The 22372-nt window shown below is 38.7% G+C and overlaps 1 protein-coding gene across 1 annotated transcript; it reads left to right on the forward strand.

Moving 5' to 3' along the window:
* The first annotated feature begins 842 nt into the window (after positions 1-842).
* On the forward strand, positions 843-22297 carry LOC124865929 (matrilin-2-like). Its single transcript, XM_047361452.1, has 16 exons — positions 843-1505; positions 5950-6094; positions 6186-6758; positions 6857-6979; positions 7061-7183; positions 8229-8351; positions 8513-8635; positions 12355-12477; positions 14009-14131; positions 14613-14735; positions 15525-15647; positions 16722-16844; positions 16942-17352; positions 17461-17613; positions 18078-18170; positions 20959-22297. Exons 2-16 carry the CDS (start codon positions 5968-5970, stop codon positions 21012-21014), a joined length of 2520 nt encoding a protein of 839 aa, XP_047217408.1. The 5' UTR covers positions 843-1505; positions 5950-5967; the 3' UTR covers positions 21015-22297.
* The last annotated feature ends 75 nt before the right edge of the window (positions 22298-22372 follow it).

A 22372-nucleotide genomic window follows, 5' to 3' on the forward strand; every position in this document is an offset into this window, starting at 1 on the left:
ATTATTACTAAATAGACTCCAACTGTGTGTGATTAAATTTCAGTATAAATCCATCTGTTATGTGATGGTCTCAGAGATTTATTAGAGGACATTAGTGAACAAACAGCATCATGAAGACTAAGGAACACATCAGACAGCTCATGGGTAAAGCTGGGAAGAAGGTTAAAGTAAGGTTAGGTTAGAAGATATTTCAAGCTTTGTGCATTTCACAGAGATTCAATCCATCATCTAAAAAGGGAAAAGGTACTTTGGGTGGTATATGTGGCCCAAAACTAACACAACCAACATGGTGGATGCAGCATCATGTTACATGTATGCTTATCTTCAGCAGTGGTAGGGGTTCGTCCTGTAACCGGTGAGTTGCCAGTTCGAACTCCGTTGCCTGCTGATGGTGGTCCCTGGTCAGAGGGGTCGGTGGTGCCATATTTTATGGCCTCACTTCTGTTAGTCTGCCCCAGGGCAGCTGTGGCTACAATGTACAAGCTTACTACTGTCAGTGTGTGAATGTGTGCATGAATGAGTGGATGACTAATTGTAGTGTAAAGCGCTTTGGGGTCTCTGGGGACTTGATAAAACGGTATTCAAGTGCAGGCCATTTACCAAAGTATGTTTTTGTATTTATCTAAATCCAATTGAGAGCTCCTAGCCACATACGTATACCACAAGACCTTCAGCTTTAACAGATTTTTATTTGCAAAAAAATGTACAGCATGTATCATTTTCCTTTCATTTAACAGTTATGCATGACTTTTTGTTGGTCTATCACACTAATTCTTAATAAAATAAAAATATAGTTTGTGGCTGTAAAACATTCCAGGGCTATGAATGCTTTTAGTATGTCAAATGAATATGGTTGCAGGTGCTTTCTGTGACTGACTTTTCAGTCTGAATGTTAGATGTTCCTCTGGAAACTATTTGATCACTGGTGTGAAAGATGAATGAGTTGGGAGTTGTTAAAATGGTGATAAGTCTTCTTATCAATAGGTCTCTCTGTTGATCTGTTAAACTGCAGTGGTGTGGAGAGTTCCTCTACATCTAAAGATATTAAAGTAAATTTGTACTTTTACTTTGACAAACAGCATACTGCATGTGATAAAAAAGAGACATCTATTTTTCCTCATTATGTTCAGGTCTGTTATTGAAATATTTAAAAGGTGCATAAAATGTAATGCTTGTAATTGGGTTTTACTTGGTTGTTAGAAACTAACAAAGTGTCATTGGGAATAAGACGCATACTGTAGGTACTGGTTTACCAGCAGACTGAGCTGTACAGAAAGGCGTCTCTAAAGTTAAGAGTCAGAGGGGGTGTAAACACAGAAGTGAAGCAGATGGAGTAAAGGGTTGAGTAAAGCAGAATGACAGAGCTCTGGGATATGTGAATATTTACAGCGGGAGGCAACAAGACGGAAAAAATATTTCCAGTGGAGCATTTTTTTTTTTTCAATTTTGGGAGATACTGAATAACTTTGTTTCAAGGAACGTAAAACTAGCTCAGCTCCACAAAGGTGAGTCAACTTCATAACCTTTCACTGTTAAAAAATGATTTTGTTATGTTCTAGCTAAGGTTAAACCCAGAAACCAATTATCTGTGCATTTTAGTGACCTGTTGTGTGTTTACTTCAGGTCTGAGACAGAAAACTGGGCTCCCATCACCTGTATCAGGAAAAACCATTATGTACATTTGAATGTCCAAAACAGAGACCAGGTTTGATAAAGCTGTTCAGTTCATTGTTGGTTTTTTTTGTTTGTTTGTTTTATAGTAAACATACTACCTTAATTTCACTTTATCAAGCAGGAAGCGAAATCATAAATGCAAGTTCATTGAATTTGACAACAGAAAAACCAGTTTAAAGAGACATTTTTTTGGTATTGATGGCTTAATGTAAGTAATTTCCAACATTTTTGCAGCATTTACTAACATGCCAGAGTAGGACAACATTTTAATGAAGGATCTTTTTAGTGACAATGGACATCTTAGATACATGCAGTCTCCTCCTTATTAATATGTTGAAATAACCTGAAACATAAACATTGTTTTACTGTTGAACAGACGACAATGATGGTGACAGAACATTGGCAAAGAAACACCAAACAAATGTGACTTCAGAGGTCAGCTTCTCAGTGTGTACATAATGTGAACATGTGACCTCTGGATGTCCCAGGTCAGCAGCTATCGTATAAACAACCGCGTTTCTTCGTTCAACGGCCCATGCTGTCAGCAGACTGTGACCCGAGCCAGCTTCTCCTGCCTCATACAGGAAAAAGGTCTGAACAATCTAAAAACTAAATTTGCCACAGTTCTGTCTTTCAGTTTGGCTTCATTTGTGGCTCCTGCACTGATTGTGTAAGTCTTTTTATACAGGGGCAAGCCTTACAGTCTGAATGTGGCAGGTAAAGCATGGCTCTCCTGATAGCTGGATAGGGAAACGGTCTGTGGTATCTTTCAGTCTCTTAAATGATCACTTTAAACCCTTTGTGAAGCAAAGCATCCAGGAGGTCATTCATATGGAGCTTGCTGACCCCATACGATGCAGCTGGATACATGTGGTCCTCATGTGTCAACGCTCTCTCAGCCACAGCTCTGTAGAACGTTGTGAGGATGCTAGTAGGGAGTGATTCCTCAGAATGTGCAGACTTTACGGAGCCTATTTCACGATCCCAGCAGTGTTTTTTTTTCAAGTGAATCTATCCTCGCTCTACAATGCACTGTTACTGATTCTGAGAGTCATGTGATCAGGTCAGGACCTCGAAAAGTTAATGATCATCATTTGTTCAGGCCGAACACCAGGCTGTTGTCTCTGCACCAGCCCTCTAACTATCTGACTTTCTCCCTGGACACTTGAGTCCAGATGAAATTGAAATTCACATGAAATAGTCCCAATACTGTGACAGCTGCAGATGTGTCACACAGTTCGCCCCAGTGAACAAAAAATGCTTCAACAAAGACTGCCATGGAAATATTGTAAATCAGTATATGATTCCATTTTTATTAGAAACTATAATTACCTTCAGGACTCCCCAAATATGGTAAATATTCATTGTGTTTCTGAGATTGAATCCCTTAGGTGCCAGTTTTTGTAATTAGACCTTGATTTCAAAATAAGACCAAAAACCCCCCAAAAAATGTTTTTCCATAACAAATGTGAAAAACATTCTTTGCGGGATGGGATTATCGGAGCCTGTTATTATCAATATAAAGCAACATCTTTGTGTAGTGTCAGATTTAAATTTAAATGTCACATTTTTTGCTTTGTGCACGAAGGTGGTGCTTATAAGAATCTGCCTACATTCTCATTTGGTGCATTATACCATAACAGTGTGTTTTTGGTGCCTGTATACAAACTGTGTACGGATTAGAGTTGTTTCTTTGATACTACTGAAGACATGTATGACCTGTGTGATGCAGTTTCATCTTAAACCACATTCTGTGTTCATTCTGTCATTCCAACCCAAAGAAAGTAGGTACTTACCCCAACAATAAGCCTTGGCTAACAAAAGAACTGAAATCAGTCCTTAAGGAACATAAAGGACAGAAACAATGTTTCTAAAAATGTGAGAAATTAAATAAGCCAAAAAAAAAGAAAGACACGGGGAAAATAGAGCTGCTTTACAGTAGTGGTGATCTTTGTGCTGCCTGGCAAGGAGTGAAATAAATTACTAATCTATGAATGTTTTGAGGAATGAGCAGAAACATGTTTTCATGGTGTACAGGGTAAGGGACCCAGACCTACAAGGTGTCCCGGAACAACATTAAAGTGCTGTAGTTTCGTGTTACGTCCTTAATGAGGCTGCTTAACATGATTAAAAGGCTCTGATGCTATTTGTGGGCGCACATTGGGTCACTGTGCTAACCAGCTCAGCGTTGTTTTTATATAACTCTTTGAAATATGCTTCATACTTCGACAATTACCCATAATCTGGAAAACATCTACCATCATACCTATTACTAAGTCTAAATTGTGACTTCACATCAGTTACAGTTACATCACTGGTTATGAAGGTTTTTGAAAATGTTGAAAAGGAAATTCTTGCTTACCTGTATAGGTGGCAACTAGACCACTTACATTTTGGTTACCAATCTGATAAAGGTGTTGAAGATGCACAGTGTTTTATTTTACATAGGTTGTACAAGCACTTGGAGAAACCAAAGCTGTATGCAAGGATTTTATTTGTTGATATTGTTTTCTTTTGCATTTAACAAAATGCAGCAGCATGTTTTAATTAATCATCTTTTATCTTATTTTAAATTAATAGAGCAGCTTTTACTGTTTTGCTTTAGATTTTCTCACAAAGAGTCCAGCGAGTTAAGGAAATGGACCGATTTTTACTTATACCGTGTGCTTATTAGGTCTAGCTACAGTTCAGACTCACCACAAGGTTGTGTTTTGTCTCCTTTGCTTTATATAATGTACACAGATAACTGCAGAACGTCTCAGGATTCCAGCTATATTGTAAAATTTTCTGATGACACAGCCCTGCTGCTCCGTTTTAGGGTTCAGAATCGGGTCATTGTGAGACCTTACCTGTCTTTGTTAAATGGTGAGACAATAACTTCCTGGATCTTATTGTGTCAAAAATAAAAGAGCTCATTATTGATTTTAGACAGTCAGAGAGTACCGGAAGAATTTTAACTTTTTCCTTTTCTGTTGGTTTAATGGACTGTCAGGAAAGGACATAAACAGCATAAAAGTATTGTGAATGTTTGCTCCAAGATTATTGGACTTCAGCAAAGAGACTTGGGCACTCTGTGGAAGAAAAAAGGTGGCTGGGAAAGAAAAAACAATGATCAGCCAGGTCATATACTTTTAGCAGAATTTCTACTAGTGCCTTGTGGTAAACTATGTATTGTGCCCAAGTCCAGAACTAATTGCTGCTCTAAGTCATTTGTTCCTTCTGCTTTTAGCAAATATGGACAGCATCTAGAGTATTTTTTGTTTATTGTGTATGTTTGCCTTTTGTTGTACTCATACTGTGTTTTTGTTTATTTATTTAATGATTTCGGTTTGTAGACGCATGTAAGAAGTGAATGTAAGGACTGGTAGGCTACAAATGAACTGCCCATTGAGATTAATATAGTTGTCTGAATCTGAATCTGAAAAAGATGCTGAAATAAAGACTGTCACAGAGATATATATTATTACGCAATTCCACATTGACATCGATATTATTATTAGCTTCAGTCCTCAAAATACAAAGCAAATATTTATTGTGTTTGAGAAATGCAACCCTTTAATGATCAGGTTATGCTCATATGTGAATGCACAACGCTTAACGGTGTGAACAGGAATGTTCGGAGTGATGGAGTTTGTTTCTCCCAGTGAGAAAATTCTGACTCCAGTAATTTTGTCTTGTAGTGTACTTGTATAATATCAATTTGCACAGTAAGAACCCTTTTGGATTTTATGTTTCTAGAACTAATTTGCAAATTTGCAGAGCATTATGTGTCTTGCATGTGAAGTCCATGTGTGTATAGATGGTAAAACAAATCAGAATATGAAATTAAAGTTTTTCATATGCAGTAAAATATGTTAATGTCAAAATCTATAACATCTGGCCTATTTTGATTAAAATAAATAATAAATGCCTTGTGTACTTGTCTTTTTTTTGTATTTACTAGCAAATAAAAGCATAATTAGCACAACTTGATTTACAGTGGCTTTAAAAAGTATTCATATCCATATAAACCTTTTTTACAGTTCTTCACATTTTAACAATAGAATAGATTTTACTTGGGTTTTAATTGTCAATTATGTGTTAGTCACAAAAAATTCCCAGTAGAATACACTGGTCTTTGTGTAACGTGACAACATGTGAAGTCCAAGGGATACGAGCCCTGAAGCAAGGCACCATCTTGGACAGCAGAGTTCCTGGCTTGTGCTCTGTACTAGCAGTGAGTTTTCTGAATTCTTTCAATTTATCTTTCCCTGTTATTTTGCATCTCTGCTGCAGTTGTAACCTCTCATCATAATGAGATCGCTGGCCTTGGGCTTCTTCTGCCTGTTGTACTGTAACACAGCACAGCCAGAGAGGCGTCGTCCCAAACTTATCACTGCCAAAGGACGTAATGATACAACAATTCAAAACATTACAGTGGGTAAGTGATTTGGTGTTAACAAGAAGGCATATGTCTGTCTGCTCTTTTTGTTTTTGGACAAAACTGATCTCAGACCTGCTCCTGATTGCAGAAAATCCTTGTAAAGCCATGCCGCTGGATTTCGTCTTTGTCATTGACAGCTCCAGAAGCATCAGACCCAATGACTATGAGAAGGTCAAGACCTTTATCATAAATCTTCTTCAATTTCTTGATATTGGCCACAATGCCACCCGGGTGGGTCTGCTGCAGTATGGCAGTGTTCTTCAACCTGAGTTCTCCCTTAACACCTACACAACCAAAGCTGAAGTGGAGGAGGCTGTGAGGAATATGCAGCATCTTGCCACTGGGACCATGACTGGCTTGGCCATCCAGTACACCATGGAGGTAGCACTCACCGAGGAACAGGGAGCCAGACAAATGAGTCTGCAAATTCCACGGATTGCTATGATTGTAACTGATGGGAGACCTCAGGACACTGTAGAGGAGATTGCAGCTCAGGCGAGGCAGGCTGGCATCCAGATTTTTGCTATTGGAGTGGGAAGGGTGGAAATGAACACTTTGAAGGCTATAGGAAGTGAGCCCCACTCTGAGCATGTCCACCTGGTGGCCAATTTTAGTCAGATAGAAACATTGATTTCAGTGTTCAAGTCCAAACTGTGTGGAGGTGAAGAATCCCTTATATTGTCATTACAGTGTCCCTCTTTGTTTACCATGTGTTACTGCAGACCTGTGCTTGAATATTTGTGGATGTTTCTGCAATAGGTTCAGATACGTGCAAGGTGGTGGAGCATCAGTGCCAGCATATCTGTGTGAGCAGTCCTTCCTCCTACAGGTGCAAGTGTAGAAAAAGCTTCACTCTCAACCCCGATGGGAAGACGTGTAAAGGTGAATCTCTGCGTTCCTCATTGCAGGTCTTCTTCTCTAGTTTAAGCTGTGGGTGACTTTCTTCCATGTGTCTCTTTGTAGCTGACGACACGTGTGCTGTGGTGGATCATGGCTGTGCTCACATCTGTGTTAACGTGGCTGAAGGCTATGAGTGTCGCTGCCGTCCAGGATATGAGGTCACCATAGACCTGAAGACATGCAACAGTAATAACCCTCTCCTTACTCTAACACAATACTCTTTTTATCCTGCACGTCACGTATGTCAGTTTATTTAATTGGAATTTTATGTGATAGACCAACACAAAGCTGATAATTGTAAAGAGGAAGGAAACTCATACATTGGTTTTGATTGGATGGCGTGCATTTGTATTCTGCCCCACTCAGTCAGTACATTTGTTTCCTATAGGACATGAGACGGGCATTTCTCAACAGTTACTAAACCAATGTAAAAGGAGCACCAATTTTGAAAAAAAAAAAGAAAAAATCTATTTTTATTTACATTTTATTATTTAAACAATATTTATACCCTTCTCAATAAGCTATTGAAAAAGTCTTCATTGGTTTAACAGCGGTCAAACCCCTTTGCAATTAAAAATAATGTATTCACTGACCAGCTCTTTGCGAGTTTCTCCTGGATTTCTAATAAGGTAGATCAACATTTGTGGTTACATTGTGACACATGTTCAAGTAATGAATGCTTTTGCAAGGGTCATGATGCAATGTTAACTTACTGTTTTCACCTTAAAGACCATATACACAAAATATGACTAAAATATAACGTTTTAATTACAATAAATTACAATTTAATTACAGTACCATGAATGATCTCAGTAAATAAAGACATATAATATATAAGGCTAATGAGGCCAAAAAAGGTCGCACTGAATGGTTACTGCAAGAGTATCTGTTGAAAATATGTAGTCTTTGTGGGCTTCTGGCTGAAATGACAGCCAGCAGCCCTTCTACCACTGATGTCTTGTCCACCCACTACTGGGAAAGCTCTCCTTTGCTCTAGAGGGGGATTTCCTGAAGGATGTGTGTTATTGCAATCATCAGAGTGGCGGCTGAAACGTAGACTCTTATCCTGCCTGTCATGATGTTGCCCAATCACAACAGATCCAGTGTGCCTTAAGAGAGGATTGATACAGACAGAAATACGTTATTGTTTTGTCTGATTCGCGTGTTTTTAAAGGCAGCATCAGCCCTGTATGTATGGTTATGACATTTATAATGTAGTCTCCCTCCTCAGGAATAGATTATTGTGACCTGGGAAACCACAGCTGTGAGCATAACTGTGTCAGCTTACCGGGTTCCTACATCTGCAGCTGCAAGAAAGGCTATGTCCTGAATTCAGATGGCAAGACTTGCAGCAGTAAGAGCTCTTTCTTATTTTTGCAATAAGGGGAGGAGGACATATAAAAGCCTGAGATCATATGTTAACTTGCAGCTTTAATCAGATGATTAATAGCTTAGGAAAAAGGGGTGCATTGGGCCAAATTTAAAGTTTAAACAGTTTTTTTTTCTTCTTCTCAGAGATCGATCACTGTGCTGATGGCAACCATGGGTGTGAACAAGACTTTATGAACACAGAAACCTCCTGTGTGTGTAAATGCAGAAATGGCAACACACTCAGATCAGATGGGAAAACCTGCAAGAGTAAGGGTCTAATTGTTTTGTTTGGTCCACTTGTCACTTTATTAAAGCGGTTTTAGATTTGTTTTTACAGCTTCCTAAAACATGTCAATCAAATACTTTCCGACATTATAACAAGACAAAATCCCCTTTTATTTCTCACTGTTTGACATTAAATTAGACAAAACCTTTCCTATTTTAGGTCTGTTGGGATTACCAAATTATTCCTAGCTGCTAAATGTCAGAATATTTGAAGAATAAATGTATTCAAAAAACAATAATAACTTACTTTCTTTAAAGTCAGTTTACAAACTGAGATTACTTTCGCTTTAAACTATTTGTCAAAGCCTAGATGATGATATCATGGCTTTATGAGCTTCTGACAAGTTGGTTCACAAAATTTGAATTAAAGGCACACACGGGTGTATTTTAAGGCAACATCTAAGCAAAACTACTTCCTTGTGTGACATGATGGAAAAATGAAAAGAGATCAAGCAAGGGATCTGGAACAGAAATGTGCAGCCCCTGGTTCTGGTATCCTTCAGATACCTGAAAGTACCAAGATCATTTGTTCAAATAATTTTATGCAAGTTTAAATAGCATGGCAATGTCAAAGCATCATTCTGTTCAGGAAGGAGATGTGTTTCCCAGAGATGAATGAATCTTGTGCTATCATGGGCCAAAGACATTTGGCCATATTGACTGTCTTTACATATGGAGGAAGAAGGGGGAAGAAACCCCCCAAGAACACCATCCCCCCTGTGAAGTATGGGAGTGGACTTTATAAAATATATGGTATCATGAGGTAAGAATATTATGTGGAAATACTGATGCAAGATCGGTGCCAGGAAGACATCAACCAGGAATATAAAACATGGGATCTTCAAAAAGTACAATGATTCAAGCATACCACCCAATTAGGCACAAAGTGGCTTAAGGACAGCTAAGGAACAAAGAACATGTATGGAGTGGTCATCACAAAGCCTTGATCTTAGGCTCATAGCAGAGCTGAAAAGGTGTGGATGAGCAAGGCTGCCCATCATGCCTGAAAGCCTGTGCAAATCAACTCGCTCCAATCTTCACGAGGATCTTCAACAAGTCACTGGAGACGTGTGAGGTCCCCTCCTGCTTCAAACGATTCACCATCATCCCGGTTCCCAAGAAACCCACCATCCTAGGATTAAATGACTACAGGCCTGTAGCCCTGACATCTGTGGTCATGAAATCCTTTGAGCGGCTGGTGCTGAAGCACCTGAAAGACATAACAGGCTCCCTGCTGGACCCCCAGCAGTTTGCTTACCGAGCAAACAGGTCAGCAGATGATGCTGTTAACTTAGGTCTACACTTCATCCTGCAACACCTCGACCATCCAGGGACGTACGCCAGGATCCTGTTTGTAGACTTCAGCTCGGCCTTCAACACCATCATACCAGACATCCTCCACCAGAAGCTCACCCAGCTCAACGTCCCAGTCTCCACCTGTCAGTGGATCAACAGCAACAGGCGAGACTGGGGAGCATCTTCTCCCGAACCAGATCAATAAGTACTGGTGCCCCCCAGGGGTGTGTTCTATCCCCACTCCTCTTCTCCCTGTACACAAATGACTGCACAATGACTGCACCTCGTCCGTGAAACTCCTGAAGTTTGCAGACGACACCACTGTCATTGGACTGATCCAGGACGGTGATGAGTCTGCATGCAGACAGGATCGGCTGGTACACTGGTGCAGTCAGAACTACCTTGAACTCAACCCACTAAAGACTGTGGAAATGGTGGTGGACTTTCGGAGAACACCACCCCCATACACCCCCCTCACCATCCTCAACAACACTGTATCGGCAGTGGACCACTTCAGGTTCTTAGGAACCACCATCTCTGAGGACCTGAGATGGTCTTCACACATAAACACTGTTCAAAAGAAGGCCCAGCAGAGACTGTACTTCCTGAGGCAACTCAAGAAGTTCAACCTTCCACAGGAGCTGCTGGTCATCTTCTACATTGCCATCATTCAGTCTGTCCTGTCTTCATCCATCTCAGTGTGGTTTGGCTCATCCGCAAAACAGGACAGGTCCAGACTGCAACGAATAATCAGAACTGCCGAGAGAATAATCAGAGCTGACCTTCCCTCCATCCAGGACTTATACAGGTCTAAGGTCAAGAAAAGAGCTGCCAAAATCTCTGCCGACCCCACACACCCTGCACATAAACTGTTTAGAGTTTTACCTTCAGGCCGTCGCTACAGAGCACTGTTCACTAAAACCAGCCGCCACAGAGACAGTTTCTTCTCCCAGGCTGTTTCTCTGATGAACATTCAATAAAGTACAAAACAACAGCATACAGATTTTGCAAATGCACCTTTTTAGTTATATATGTGTATATTTGTATATTGTATATACTGTATGTATATTCTTTAATGCAAAAAACAAAACCAGAGAGCAAAGTGTACCGGAGTCAAATTCCTTGTTTGTATGTACGAACTTGGCAATAAAGCTGATTCTGATTCTGCCTACAAATCCGACTCAGTTCCACCAGTTCTTTTAGGAGGAATGGGCCAAAATTGAGGTTTGTGGAAAGACACCCAGAATGTTTGGCCCAAATCATACAGTTTTTAAAAATACTTTTTGCAGCACTTGAGGCCTCTATTTTTAATTTTTTGACAGTAGGTAGACAGGAAAGAGAGGGGGAGAGATTTGGCTAAAGGTCACCAGGTCCGGGACTAGAACCCAGGACAGCTGCATTGCGGACCACAGCCTCCGCACATCGTTGGGCGCCTAACCCCTACACATCAGCGCCAAGCCCCAAATCATACAGTTTTAAATGAAAATTTTTAATTTAATTGTAGTTCTGACTTTATATAAAAATATTTGTCTTCTACATTTATGCCTATTTTCCAGTAGTCCCTACTCAGCGTGGTTCGTTCTTATTAAGGTTTTCCATTAAAATGTTTAGCCAGAGCATTACTATTTTTAGTAATGTGCTTGCTTGTCGGTCCAATTGTTCCAAATGGTACTGAAAATGCGGTGTCAGAATACTTTCAGTCACTGATTGGGTAGGTGGCAGCTTCATTAGGCTTATTGTGTATATGACCACTATAGCAAGCTAGCATTAGGTAGTGTTAGCTTACCCACACATGTCCTCTAGCTCATACCATGGCTCCATGGCTCCCCTCTCTCCTGTACTAACCCAGGGTGCCTCGTCTTGCTGCCTGCAGCTTTCTCTGGCTATCTTCTTTCATTCTCAGTCTTGAAAAGCTAGAGACCAAGCAGCAGGTCCTCCATTGTTGTGTTTGAGTCACATACAAATCATATCACTTTACTTGTTTAGACTGAGGTGCTTACCCAATTGTAACTGAAAACAAAACAAATGTGCAGAGTAGAATTTAACCGAGATGAATCACACTAAATAGGTTCTAATGGAAAGGGGCTTCGGAATGAATGACTGAAGTTGAACTACTTTAACTGTAAAATGCAGGAAAATACCTGAATAGTTGATGACTTTCTTTAAAAAAACTCAAGGTCAAATTAAAGCATTTGGCTCTAACAGGCAAAGTTTTGCTGTTTAGGGATTTTGACACTTTACTCAAAATAAAGAATGCAACAGAACTCAAAGAAACCTGTACTTAAAATGTACTTGCTTTTGGTTTAGTAACCTGACAAATGTTGAGAATGAGATGCACCAATAAAATTTCTAAAAACACTGACAGTCTTGTTTATATGAGCTGACACGCAGTCTCTTACATGCAGAGGTGGATGCCTGTGCTGATGGCACCCATGGGTGTGAACAGGACTTTGTGAGCACAGAAGACTCCTGTGTTTGTCGATGCAGGAGAGGCTTCAAACTCAGACCAGATGGGAAAACGTGTGAAAGTAAGAGTCTAAATGCAATTTTACCATTCATTTTAATAGATGCATTTTGGATTTTCTTCATAAAACATGCTTAATGACATTAATGTTACAGTGTTAAGAAATTCACACTAAATATCTTTATGCATAGACCGATGTGAACGCTTCACTTTTCTGACCTAGAATGTTGAAAACAACCTTCATCGCAATGATTTGTCTGAAATGCAATGACCATGAAGCTAGTCTCATTAAATGTTTGAGCATTTTGTCAAATTTAAATGAGCTTTAATGACCTGAAAGTTTAAAACTCAGCGGAAAACAACCTTGTGCTTTCCGCTCCTAAGAATATTTCAGTGCATGTGAGACCTTGAAGGAATACACGGGCTCCAGATAGTGTGATATTATCTTGTCTAGGCATGTTTTGAACGGGTTTTTCATTTGAAAGAGGACCCAAAGAGTTTGAAAAAGTAGACAACATTCTTTAATCTTTCAGCAAGATAGTTTTTTAATTGCTAACAATTCAGCTCAGGGGTTTGAGTGACTGATCCCTCTCAACATTTTGAGGTAGTGGCAGGAGAAAGAAAGCAGTCAATCTGAGGGCAATCTATACCAAACTGCCTTGTGTTAAGAGATTTTTTTGTTGGTAGCATCAGAGGGATGGGAAAGTGGTACCTTCACCTCCTGACGTCCAAACTTCATCCCCAAAAAGAGATGAAACATCAGTATATCAGGACACACAAGACCCTTCTTAGCCAGGGTTCATGGTGGTCAGAGCTGATGGTCCAAAGGTGGCTGACTTAGACTTTTTACTCTATTTTTCTTTTCTAAACTTTCCTACAGACTCTGGACAGGTTTTGGACATCAAAATTATGTGCATTATGTGCATGGAGATAATTTGATTAAGCTGAATCTGTTAAAGGAAATCTGAACATTCATTCTCCAAACCCTTTAGGGACTAGATGCAATATAATCAATAAATTTACAAGTAATGTGTGAACATGTGGATTCTGAGAATAAATATATTTTCAGAAATATCTCTCTCATTCCTTTTATAATGTTCAGACTTCAGGCTCCGAGTTGAAAAGAATTTACTGTTCAGACAGATTTTTTAAATTTCAGATTGATAAAAATATTATTTATTTATTTATTAAGACTGATATAATTTTTAATACAAACTCATGCTACCCATGCATCATGTGTAAGATTTAGTGATACATCACCCTTCCATTTGCTACAATAAATTCTTTAAAAGAAAAAAGGATTTTTACCAAAACTTTAAGTAACCGAGAAGACACCTGTTCAGTTTATGACTTTTTTTTTATGACTTTGTTTTCTCATAAAAACAGCTTAAATGAATGCCCATGGTTAGATCTTTGCTGTTTGTAGATTTTAACCCATTTACCCAAAATTGAAAGCAAGAAAACATTCAGGGAAATCATTATTCGAAATATACGTACTTGCTTTTTTCAAGTAAGCTGACAAATCTTAAGAAAGATGTTGCTGAAGCACTAATTGAGCTTTTCAAAAACACTGACACACAGTCTCTCACATGCAGAGGTGGATCCCTGTGCTGATGGAACCCATGGGTGTGAACAGGACTTTGTGAGCACTGAAGACTCCTGTGTGTGTCGATGCAGGAAAGGCTTCACACTCAGACCAGATGGGACAACCTGCAAAAGTAAGAGTCTAAATCATTTAAATAGATGCATGTAGATGTTGTAGCTCTGCAGGTTTCTTCAAAGAGCCGTTGTAGATGCTGATGGCTGTGGGCAGGAAGGATTTCCTGTAGCGGTCTGTCTTACAGCAGATCTGAAGAAGCCTCTGACTGAAGACACTCTGTTGTTGAAGGACAGTCTGATGAAGAGGATGCTCAGGGTTCTCCATAATGTTCTTCATTATATGAAGAATCCTTCTTTACATCTCCAGAGGTTCCAGAGGAGTCCCCAGAACAGAGCCAGTCTTCTTTATTAACTCGTTGAGCTTTTTGATTGCTTTCTTTAAAAATCCCTTTGTTTTCTCATAAAAACAGGTCAAATGAATGCCCATGGTTCTAATATTTGGCTTATTTCAAGGACAAATGTTGCTGATGCACCAATGAAACTTTTCAGACCACTGACAATCTTGTTCATATGAGCTGACACACAGTCTCTCACATGCAGAGGTGGATCCTTGTGCTGATGGCACCCATGGGTGTGAACAGGACTTTGTGAGCACAGAAAACTCCTGTGTGTGTCAATGCAGGAAAGGCTTCACGCTCAGACCAGATGGGAAATCCTGTAAAAGTACGTGGATTTTATTTTACTGTTATGATTCAACAAAAGATGTAACTTTTTAAAGAGGTTTTGAGAAAGCTGGTGCTTCTGTTTCATGGTTTTCAAGCTGTTTTAAAAAAAAAAATCTAAAAAGTGTTGTATGTATTTATATTTACTTCCTCTGAGTCAATATTTTGTAACCAGAAGATCTGCAGCTGTAATCACAGTGAAACGTGGATTTACAAAGTATCGTCTTCACACATCGAGTCTCTAATGTTGCTACCTATTCTAAGACAAACTGCTTAAACTGGGTCAGAAAGGAAGGGGATCATCTGTGAATAGCAACCTTCACATCTTGCGTCAGATTATCAACTGGATTTAGGTCTGAACTTTGACTGGACCATTCAAACAATGTGTTGGAGATGTTTTTATTATATTTTGAAATGTTTTGATGTTTTTCCTTTTACTTCACAATTATACAATACTCTGTGTTGATCTATCATGTAATCCTCCCTAAACAACAAAATGTGGAAAAGTTTAAAGGGAGCTTAGAGGAGATAATGTACGCCTAAAAGTCAGCATTGCAGTCAGATCATTCCAGTACCTTAATCCTCATCTTTCTCATCTGTGCCTTTGTACTGTTGCATTTAAAAGACATTTGAATCACATAATCTTTCCCATGGTAGTCCACTTTAAATCTTTCCATTATTCAATCATTTTAAATGCATTTCGTTATACCGTCCACATGCTTTCCTATTTTTTATTGTTTGTAAGTGATGCATGTATGAATAAATATATATATATATATATGCTCTACAGAGATAGACCATTGTGTTGATGGGAATCATGGCTGTGAACAGGAGTTTATGAATACGGAAGATTCCTGTGTATGTAAATGCAGAGAAAGATACATGCTGCGGGCTGATGGAAAGACATGTCAGAGTGAGTATTAATGAATTCACTAGAATGACTTTAATAAAGTGTGGAGGAAGTATAGGATACACAAACAAAATAAATATATAGAGCTGAGCTAAAAAATGCATTGGAATAAATATAAACCAAAGAATCTGTGCAAAGATGTATTTTACTTATTAGCTTTCATTTAGCCTTCATTAGCCAGCATGTTTTCAGATTTGGCTTGTTTTTCCCTTTAGTTCAAGTATTTACATGTTACATAACTCTGAATTAACTCTGGATCGAATGCGATGTCAGAATAAACGTCACATCCAAATGCTCTCTCAAAATACTCCAGTGCTGCTCTTCCAGACATTCTAGGTTTCAGCCATTTTGTTTTATTAATTTCTGTTAGGTGTAGTGCCTTTTAATGATTATTTATACCCCTTGAACTTTTTTCACACTGCAACCACAAACTTTACAAAGAAAAACCTGAAACATGTGTGCATTTGCATCCAGCCCCCCTTACACTGATACCCTGAATAAAATACTGACTCTTATATAATGTTGTCTTCAGAATTGCAGTCTCAGTAGCAGAGATGAGTCCATCTGTGCATGTAATTTAATCTCAGTATAAATCCAGAAGTTATGTGGCTCAGGCCTCAGAGGTTTATTAGAGAACATTACTGAACAAACAACATGATGAAGACCATCTTAAGGGACATGCCAGGCCTTTACTGTATAGGTGGGGAAACTAACACTGCACATGAGGAAACTGAGGATACCATCCCCACAGTAAAACATGGTGGTGGCAGCATTATGCACTGGGGAAGATTTTCCTTTGGAAGAACAGAAAAGCTTTTCATAGTTGATGGGTAGATGGAATATTACAAATAATCAAAATACCATAGAATAAAAGCTGTGGTTGTAATGGGACAAAATGTGGCAAAGGTCAATAGTTATGAGTGGTTTTGTTTATTTAGTCTATTTGTTTTCTTCTTCTTTGATGCCTTCAGTTTAAAATGCCAGTAAAGTAATACATATAATGTATAGTAAAATACAGTTTCAATAAACAGGTTCATTGTGCCACAGCAGCATCAGTAATATGTGCTAAACTACCAGGTGTGGATCTGTGTCAGACACTGGACCATGGCTGTGAACATCTGTGCGCCAACACCACTGACTCTTACATCTGTAAATGCTATGAGGGATTCATCCTGGCTGAAGATGGAAAAAGCTGTGAAAGTACGATCTTAGCTATAAATATCCTAGATGCGCTGAGAAATGAAGATAAAAAAAACTCCACATCAACATGCATTTTTCATGTCTTTGCATCTAACAGAGCCAGGATGTCACGATGGTGTCATGGATTTAGTGTTTGTGATCGACGGCTCCAAGAGTCTCGGCTATGCCAACTTTGAGCTGGTTAAGCAGTTTGTAAACAGCATTGTTGACTCACTGAACATCTCCTGGACGGGCACACATGTAGGACTTATTCAGTTCTCCACCAAGGTGCACACAGAGTTCACTTTGGGCCAACACATCACAGCGCAGGACGTCAAGCAGGCCGTGGCCCGGATTCAGTACATGGGGAGGGGCTCCATGACGGGCTCTGCCTTGCGTCACATGTTTCAGTTCAGCTTTTCAGAGAAAGAAGGTGCCAGGTTGAACATCCCACGAGTGTGCATCGTGTTCACTGATGGAAGATCACAGGATGACGTTTCTGAGTGGGCCAATAAAGCAAAGAACTCTGGTAATATGTGTTACTTTCTCTTGATCCCCAAATATTATAGTTTCTGACTAAAGCATTTTCTTTCATATATAGGTTTTATGCTACCACTCTATTTTCTGCCACTTTTAGGGGTCACAATATACGCGTTGGGTGTTGGGAAGGCCATTGAGCAGGAGCTGAGAGAAATAGCATCAGAGCCTGCTGAGATGCACCAGTATTATGCAGAAGATTTTGAAAAAATGGGAGAAATTACAAAGAAACTGAAATCAAGAATATGTAAAGGTACTAAGTTTGTCAATATTTATGGGTGAGGATGAACTCATTCTTAGAAAATTGTGGTCTTGCTAAAAACCTGTAAGAACAGAATGAGAACAGGAAGAAAATAAACCCTCTTTCTGTGTTATTTAAGGAAAGGTAGAGTTTCCACTACAGCAGTTTCTAGAAAAAGGTCAATTAAAACCTTTCTTTCATATCAGCAGAGCATTACTGCCACCTGCTTCCACTGCAGCAACCACTGCTCAGTACAGCAGGAGATTTTGTGCTCTGAAACCTGACAAAATACCAGCAAACAAGCAGACCTTTTCCTAAAACATAAATTCATCTTTTCTAAATCAGGAACAGGAATGTCTCAGGGCTGAGAGAGGAAAGGAAGTTAGAAACGAAGTGAAATCGATGACAACAAATGGAATTAATCTAAGAGTAGAAAAAATTGATAACCCTATTTACTTTTTACTTTGCTTCTACAGAAAAACCAGCAGATGAAAACATGTGTCGGTGTGAGAACGTAATCGTGTTTCAGAACCAAGTCACAGAGAAGCTGAAGAACCTGGCTCAGATTAATATCCTTTTATTACTAGTCACTCTGTTTCCTCCACAGTGGAAATAGCTGGATTTACTTACAGTAAAACTAATCAGGTAAAAAACAAATTAACAGTTTGGATATTTACTTGAAACTATTTTTTTCAGGGAGGTACAGGGATGAAATGGGGTCTCAGTAGGAGAAAATAGCCTTTATTTGGTGCACAAAAAGGGTATCAGAACTAAAAGGGATGCTCATTTTTATTTTTAATCGGACCTAATTGGCTCTCAATTTTGTAGCAATATATTTCTACTGTATATTTAACAATGCTTAAGTGTCTGCCACATAATTTACCTTTATCACATTAACAAAATTGAAGGTGTGAAACATCTTAACGTCATTCATAAGAATATGAATATTTATCGAGCATCACAAAAATACTTTACTGAAATTACAGGAGTATTTGAAACATTTAATAGCCCACACCCAAAGAGGTTGTGATATTTTACAGTCACAGCTACCTATAATGTAAATTTAAACATGTCTGTAACTCGGATGTCCTGATGAGATTTTTTTCCCCAGTACAGCACTTACCAGTTAGAGCAACAGATTAAATACTAGCCATGTACGCAAAAACAGACCAGGATTTTAAAAACAGACTGCAAAAACTGCAGCTTCGTGTCTTGCTGGGGATGTGGCTGAAATAAAAGCAGAAACAGCTGTTGTACTGGAGTTGAGTTTAGTTGGAGAGTCATTAAAAATGCAATGATCAGGAAACCAATCTGATACTGTAACATGACTTGATTAAAAAACATCTTTGATAAGCTGAGTATTTCCAAACTGAAGATGTTGAAGGAAATACACCTCTATTAAAATGTCTATGAGGAAAAAGATCTATAAGTGGGACCTCATCATTTTTTACCTCATAGGGTAATTTTGCACCATGGAATATGGATAAAATCCTATAAAGTATATATACGATGCATAGGTAGAAAACGCACTTCTTGACAGAAATGAGAGGAAAGTATTTTGGAAAATAATTTGATCTCAGAATCACAAAAGTAACATTTCAGTTGGGAATTGAAATATTATATTGCACCGAGTCACTATAATGATCAATAATCTAATAATTGTACTAATATAATGAAAGACAAATTAATGAAACATAAACAAAAAAAATGAAATTAAGCAACTTAAAGGCGATCCTGAAAGGGACTGGAAATGAACGATTTTGAGTAGTTGGTAATGATTTGACTTTGGTCGTCTATCACCCTGGAGGGGTACAGTTACAGCTTGAATGAAAAATTGGGATTTATTGGGGTCAGGAAAGGGGTCTGAAAAGAGGAAAACCTGGAGATGGGGGCCAGAAAACAGCCTTATCATAGGACAGGAAGGAGTTCCTACTTGTACACTTTCTCAGAACCAGCTTGGGCTTCAGCTCCAGGTTCTGTCTACTCTCTAGGTGGGAAAGTTTGTGATCTTTGGTCACAGCTGTTCTGCGCCTTAGGTGGTTACTTTAAGGTTCGGAGGATATAGGATGTTCAGCAGCTTCTCTCTTTGAAAATAAGAACTGAATTGTAATTCTTAAAAAAAAAAAAAAAAAGATCTTTAAAATTATAGATGCTAAAAACAAACGTAATATTCATAAAAGTAAACGTAAAAGTAATGTTCTGTAACGATGAAGCAACTCAACCAGAACCCAAAACGCAGCCAGACAAGAGAATGGTTAACCAAAAGTTTTAATATAAAAAATAATAATAATAATTGGGTAGAAGAGGTTCCAATGAAGCGGTCAGACAAGAAGGACAGGAATGGAGGTTTATCAGGGAACTGAAATCCAGCCAGGGAGGAAGGGGAAGTGGACAACAGGAGGTCTTGGGGGTTCCAGGAACAAACAGGAGACAGAGAATATTTCCACCAACCAGATGCAGAAGCGGGAGACAATTCAAGGTAAAGCACTGGAGGGTTTCAGGCAGGGATAGTCCAGTAATCCAGAGACAGAGTCAGAGACAGGCAGGTTTCAGCAACGTGAGGTCAGGATATTTCCGAACAGCAGAAGGACAAGGCAGAAATCTGTGGTCAAAAAACAGGCAAGATCAGATAACCAGAAAAAACTCTCTTGAAACATGAATCAAGGCTTGAAAGCTGTGACAGAGGCAACAGGCGATCTCCCTCTGAGCTGGTGACGAGCAGCTGATTAAATAGGAGCAGCCCAGTGCAGGTGAAGGCAATGAGTAATCAGCACAGTCAAGGTGGAGCTGAAGGGCTGGAATCATGACATGTTCTTTTTTTCTCTGTCTGCTCTATGCGCTCAGAAAAGTCCAGTAGCATTCGCCACATGTTATCATACCAAGACCCAATGAGAAATGTTATTCTTCCAAACCTGTTTGTTTACCTGTCCAGGGAGAGATAGCGTTCCACAAATAAAAAAATAAAAAATAGCGGCTGGAAGTTGACATCAAGGACTGAACTGAAATATTCTGAGCAGGGAAGAGACGAGGTTGCATTGTGCTTTCTGAGTTTTAACCTTAGCAGAAAAGTCAAGAACATTTGAATTTCACTAAATATTTTAAACCTTTTATCATATTCACAGTCTTAGGGCCGTGAAGCATCTGTCTATGCATAGGAATCTTCAACAGTAGTTGTGCATTTCTCAATGGTACATTTATTCAGTGCTGCATTTATAAGCTGTTTCCAAACATCTATTGTGGTGATTGTTTAGAAGAAAACCAAGAATTATAAAAATGCTTCTGTCCTCTTGTTTGAGTACATTGTTGTACAGAAGAATCTGTAAAATAATTTCTTGTAAATCTCTTTAACCCAAATACTTGAAGCAATGTCAAAGAAGCTGGAGACTCTGGAGAATCAAGTCATGCATAAATGAAAGGCTGACACTCCCTGGCTCTTCAGGATCATATTCAACTGGGACTGTTTTTGCTGTTTATTGCTTTACAGTATAGTGCAAACTTTTATTTACATTATTTGTTGAGTGATACCGTTTTAATTACCATATGTCAGCACGTCTGTGATTTCTGCAGGGGGTCATACATGAGTACAAATGAATGGCTTATCTTCATGAAACAAGCCTTTTAAAATGCAGCTCTGTAATGAATAGAAACATATTTTAGAAGAAATCACATTTCATTATGAAACCTTTTTAAAATATGATTTTGGTGCTGCTACACAGCAAAGTTTCCTCAAGAATTTTACCAGATGTAAAGAAAGCTATAATAGCTATAAAAACGTCACATTTAAGATATTTAAGCTCAGACAAAAGACAAACTCATAACCTATTTCTTGACTCTCCTTTATTAATAAGTCTGCACAAGACATCTAAAGGAAAGCAAACATGACCACAGGGAACAATTATAAATCATGTGATAATTAGGCCGTTTATATTCAGTTCAAATTTTGTTAATATTAAGTTGTCCCACAAAAGTAACTGAAAACAGCATTAATTTAGTATTCAAGATACCCTGAATGATCAAATGACAATTACTGACAACTGTCTTTATTTGACGTTTTTATGGGATAATTTTATCTCTTACTAATACTGTTCATCAGTGGGGGTTCTAACATGAATGGCACCCCAGGCACGTCTTTCTGCCACACTGCATATAACCAAACACATAAAAGGTGGTCCAAAGTTCATGGAAGTGTTAAAAATGTTTTTTTGTTTTTTTTTATGTAGTTTCACAAATAAATAAATTGTATTTTTTAAAGAATCCATGTTCAGTGTAGAACAAATTGTATGAATTCACACCAGTCCAGTAATTTTGGACTGGAGATGTTCAAAAGCAGTCCAGACGCTTAAAAAAACCCCACTTAAATAGTTATTTAATTTAGCAGAGAACAATAAGCATCAAATCACATCAGCTCATCAGCCACCCAAGGTGTATCTTACAGTGGTTAGACTAAACCTTCCCCACTGTCTGGAAATGCAAATAAGCACTGGAACACTAGTTTAGAACACAACACATAACAGACATTTCTGTTATGAGAAATTACTCCACCACCCCAAAGCCATGCCACCCTGGGCAGAAAGTCAGGTTGGCATGACCTATCAACTTAAGTGCTCCCTCACTGTTAAACAACACAATTGTGTAGAAAGTTGACTACCTTATTGATGGTACACCATACTGATGAATAAACATTTAAATATCTCAATTTCTGTGTGTGCCTTTATTTTTATTTTATATTAAGTCAATTATCCTTATGCCACAAAAGAAAAACGTGACATTG

This window comes from Girardinichthys multiradiatus, chromosome 3 (assembly GCF_021462225.1).
Source record: "Girardinichthys multiradiatus isolate DD_20200921_A chromosome 3, DD_fGirMul_XY1, whole genome shotgun sequence".
Classification (NCBI taxonomy): Eukaryota; Metazoa; Chordata; class Actinopteri; order Cyprinodontiformes; family Goodeidae; genus Girardinichthys; species Girardinichthys multiradiatus.

What these genes read in the sequence shown, in the direction of transcription:
- LOC124865929 (XM_047361452.1), top strand. Translation starts at nt 5,968, where the DNA reads ATGAGATCGCTGGCCTTGGGCTTCTTCTGCCTGTTGTACTGTAACACA. An exon ending in CGATGGGAAGACGTGTAAAG is followed by an intron (nt 6,980 to 7,060) that starts GTGAATCTCTGC and finishes GTCTCTTTGTAG; the next exon opens with CTGACGACACGTGTGCTGTG. An exon ending in AGACCTGAAGACATGCAACA is followed by an intron (nt 7,184 to 8,228) that starts GTAATAACCCTC and finishes CTCCCTCCTCAG; the next exon opens with GAATAGATTATTGTGACCTG.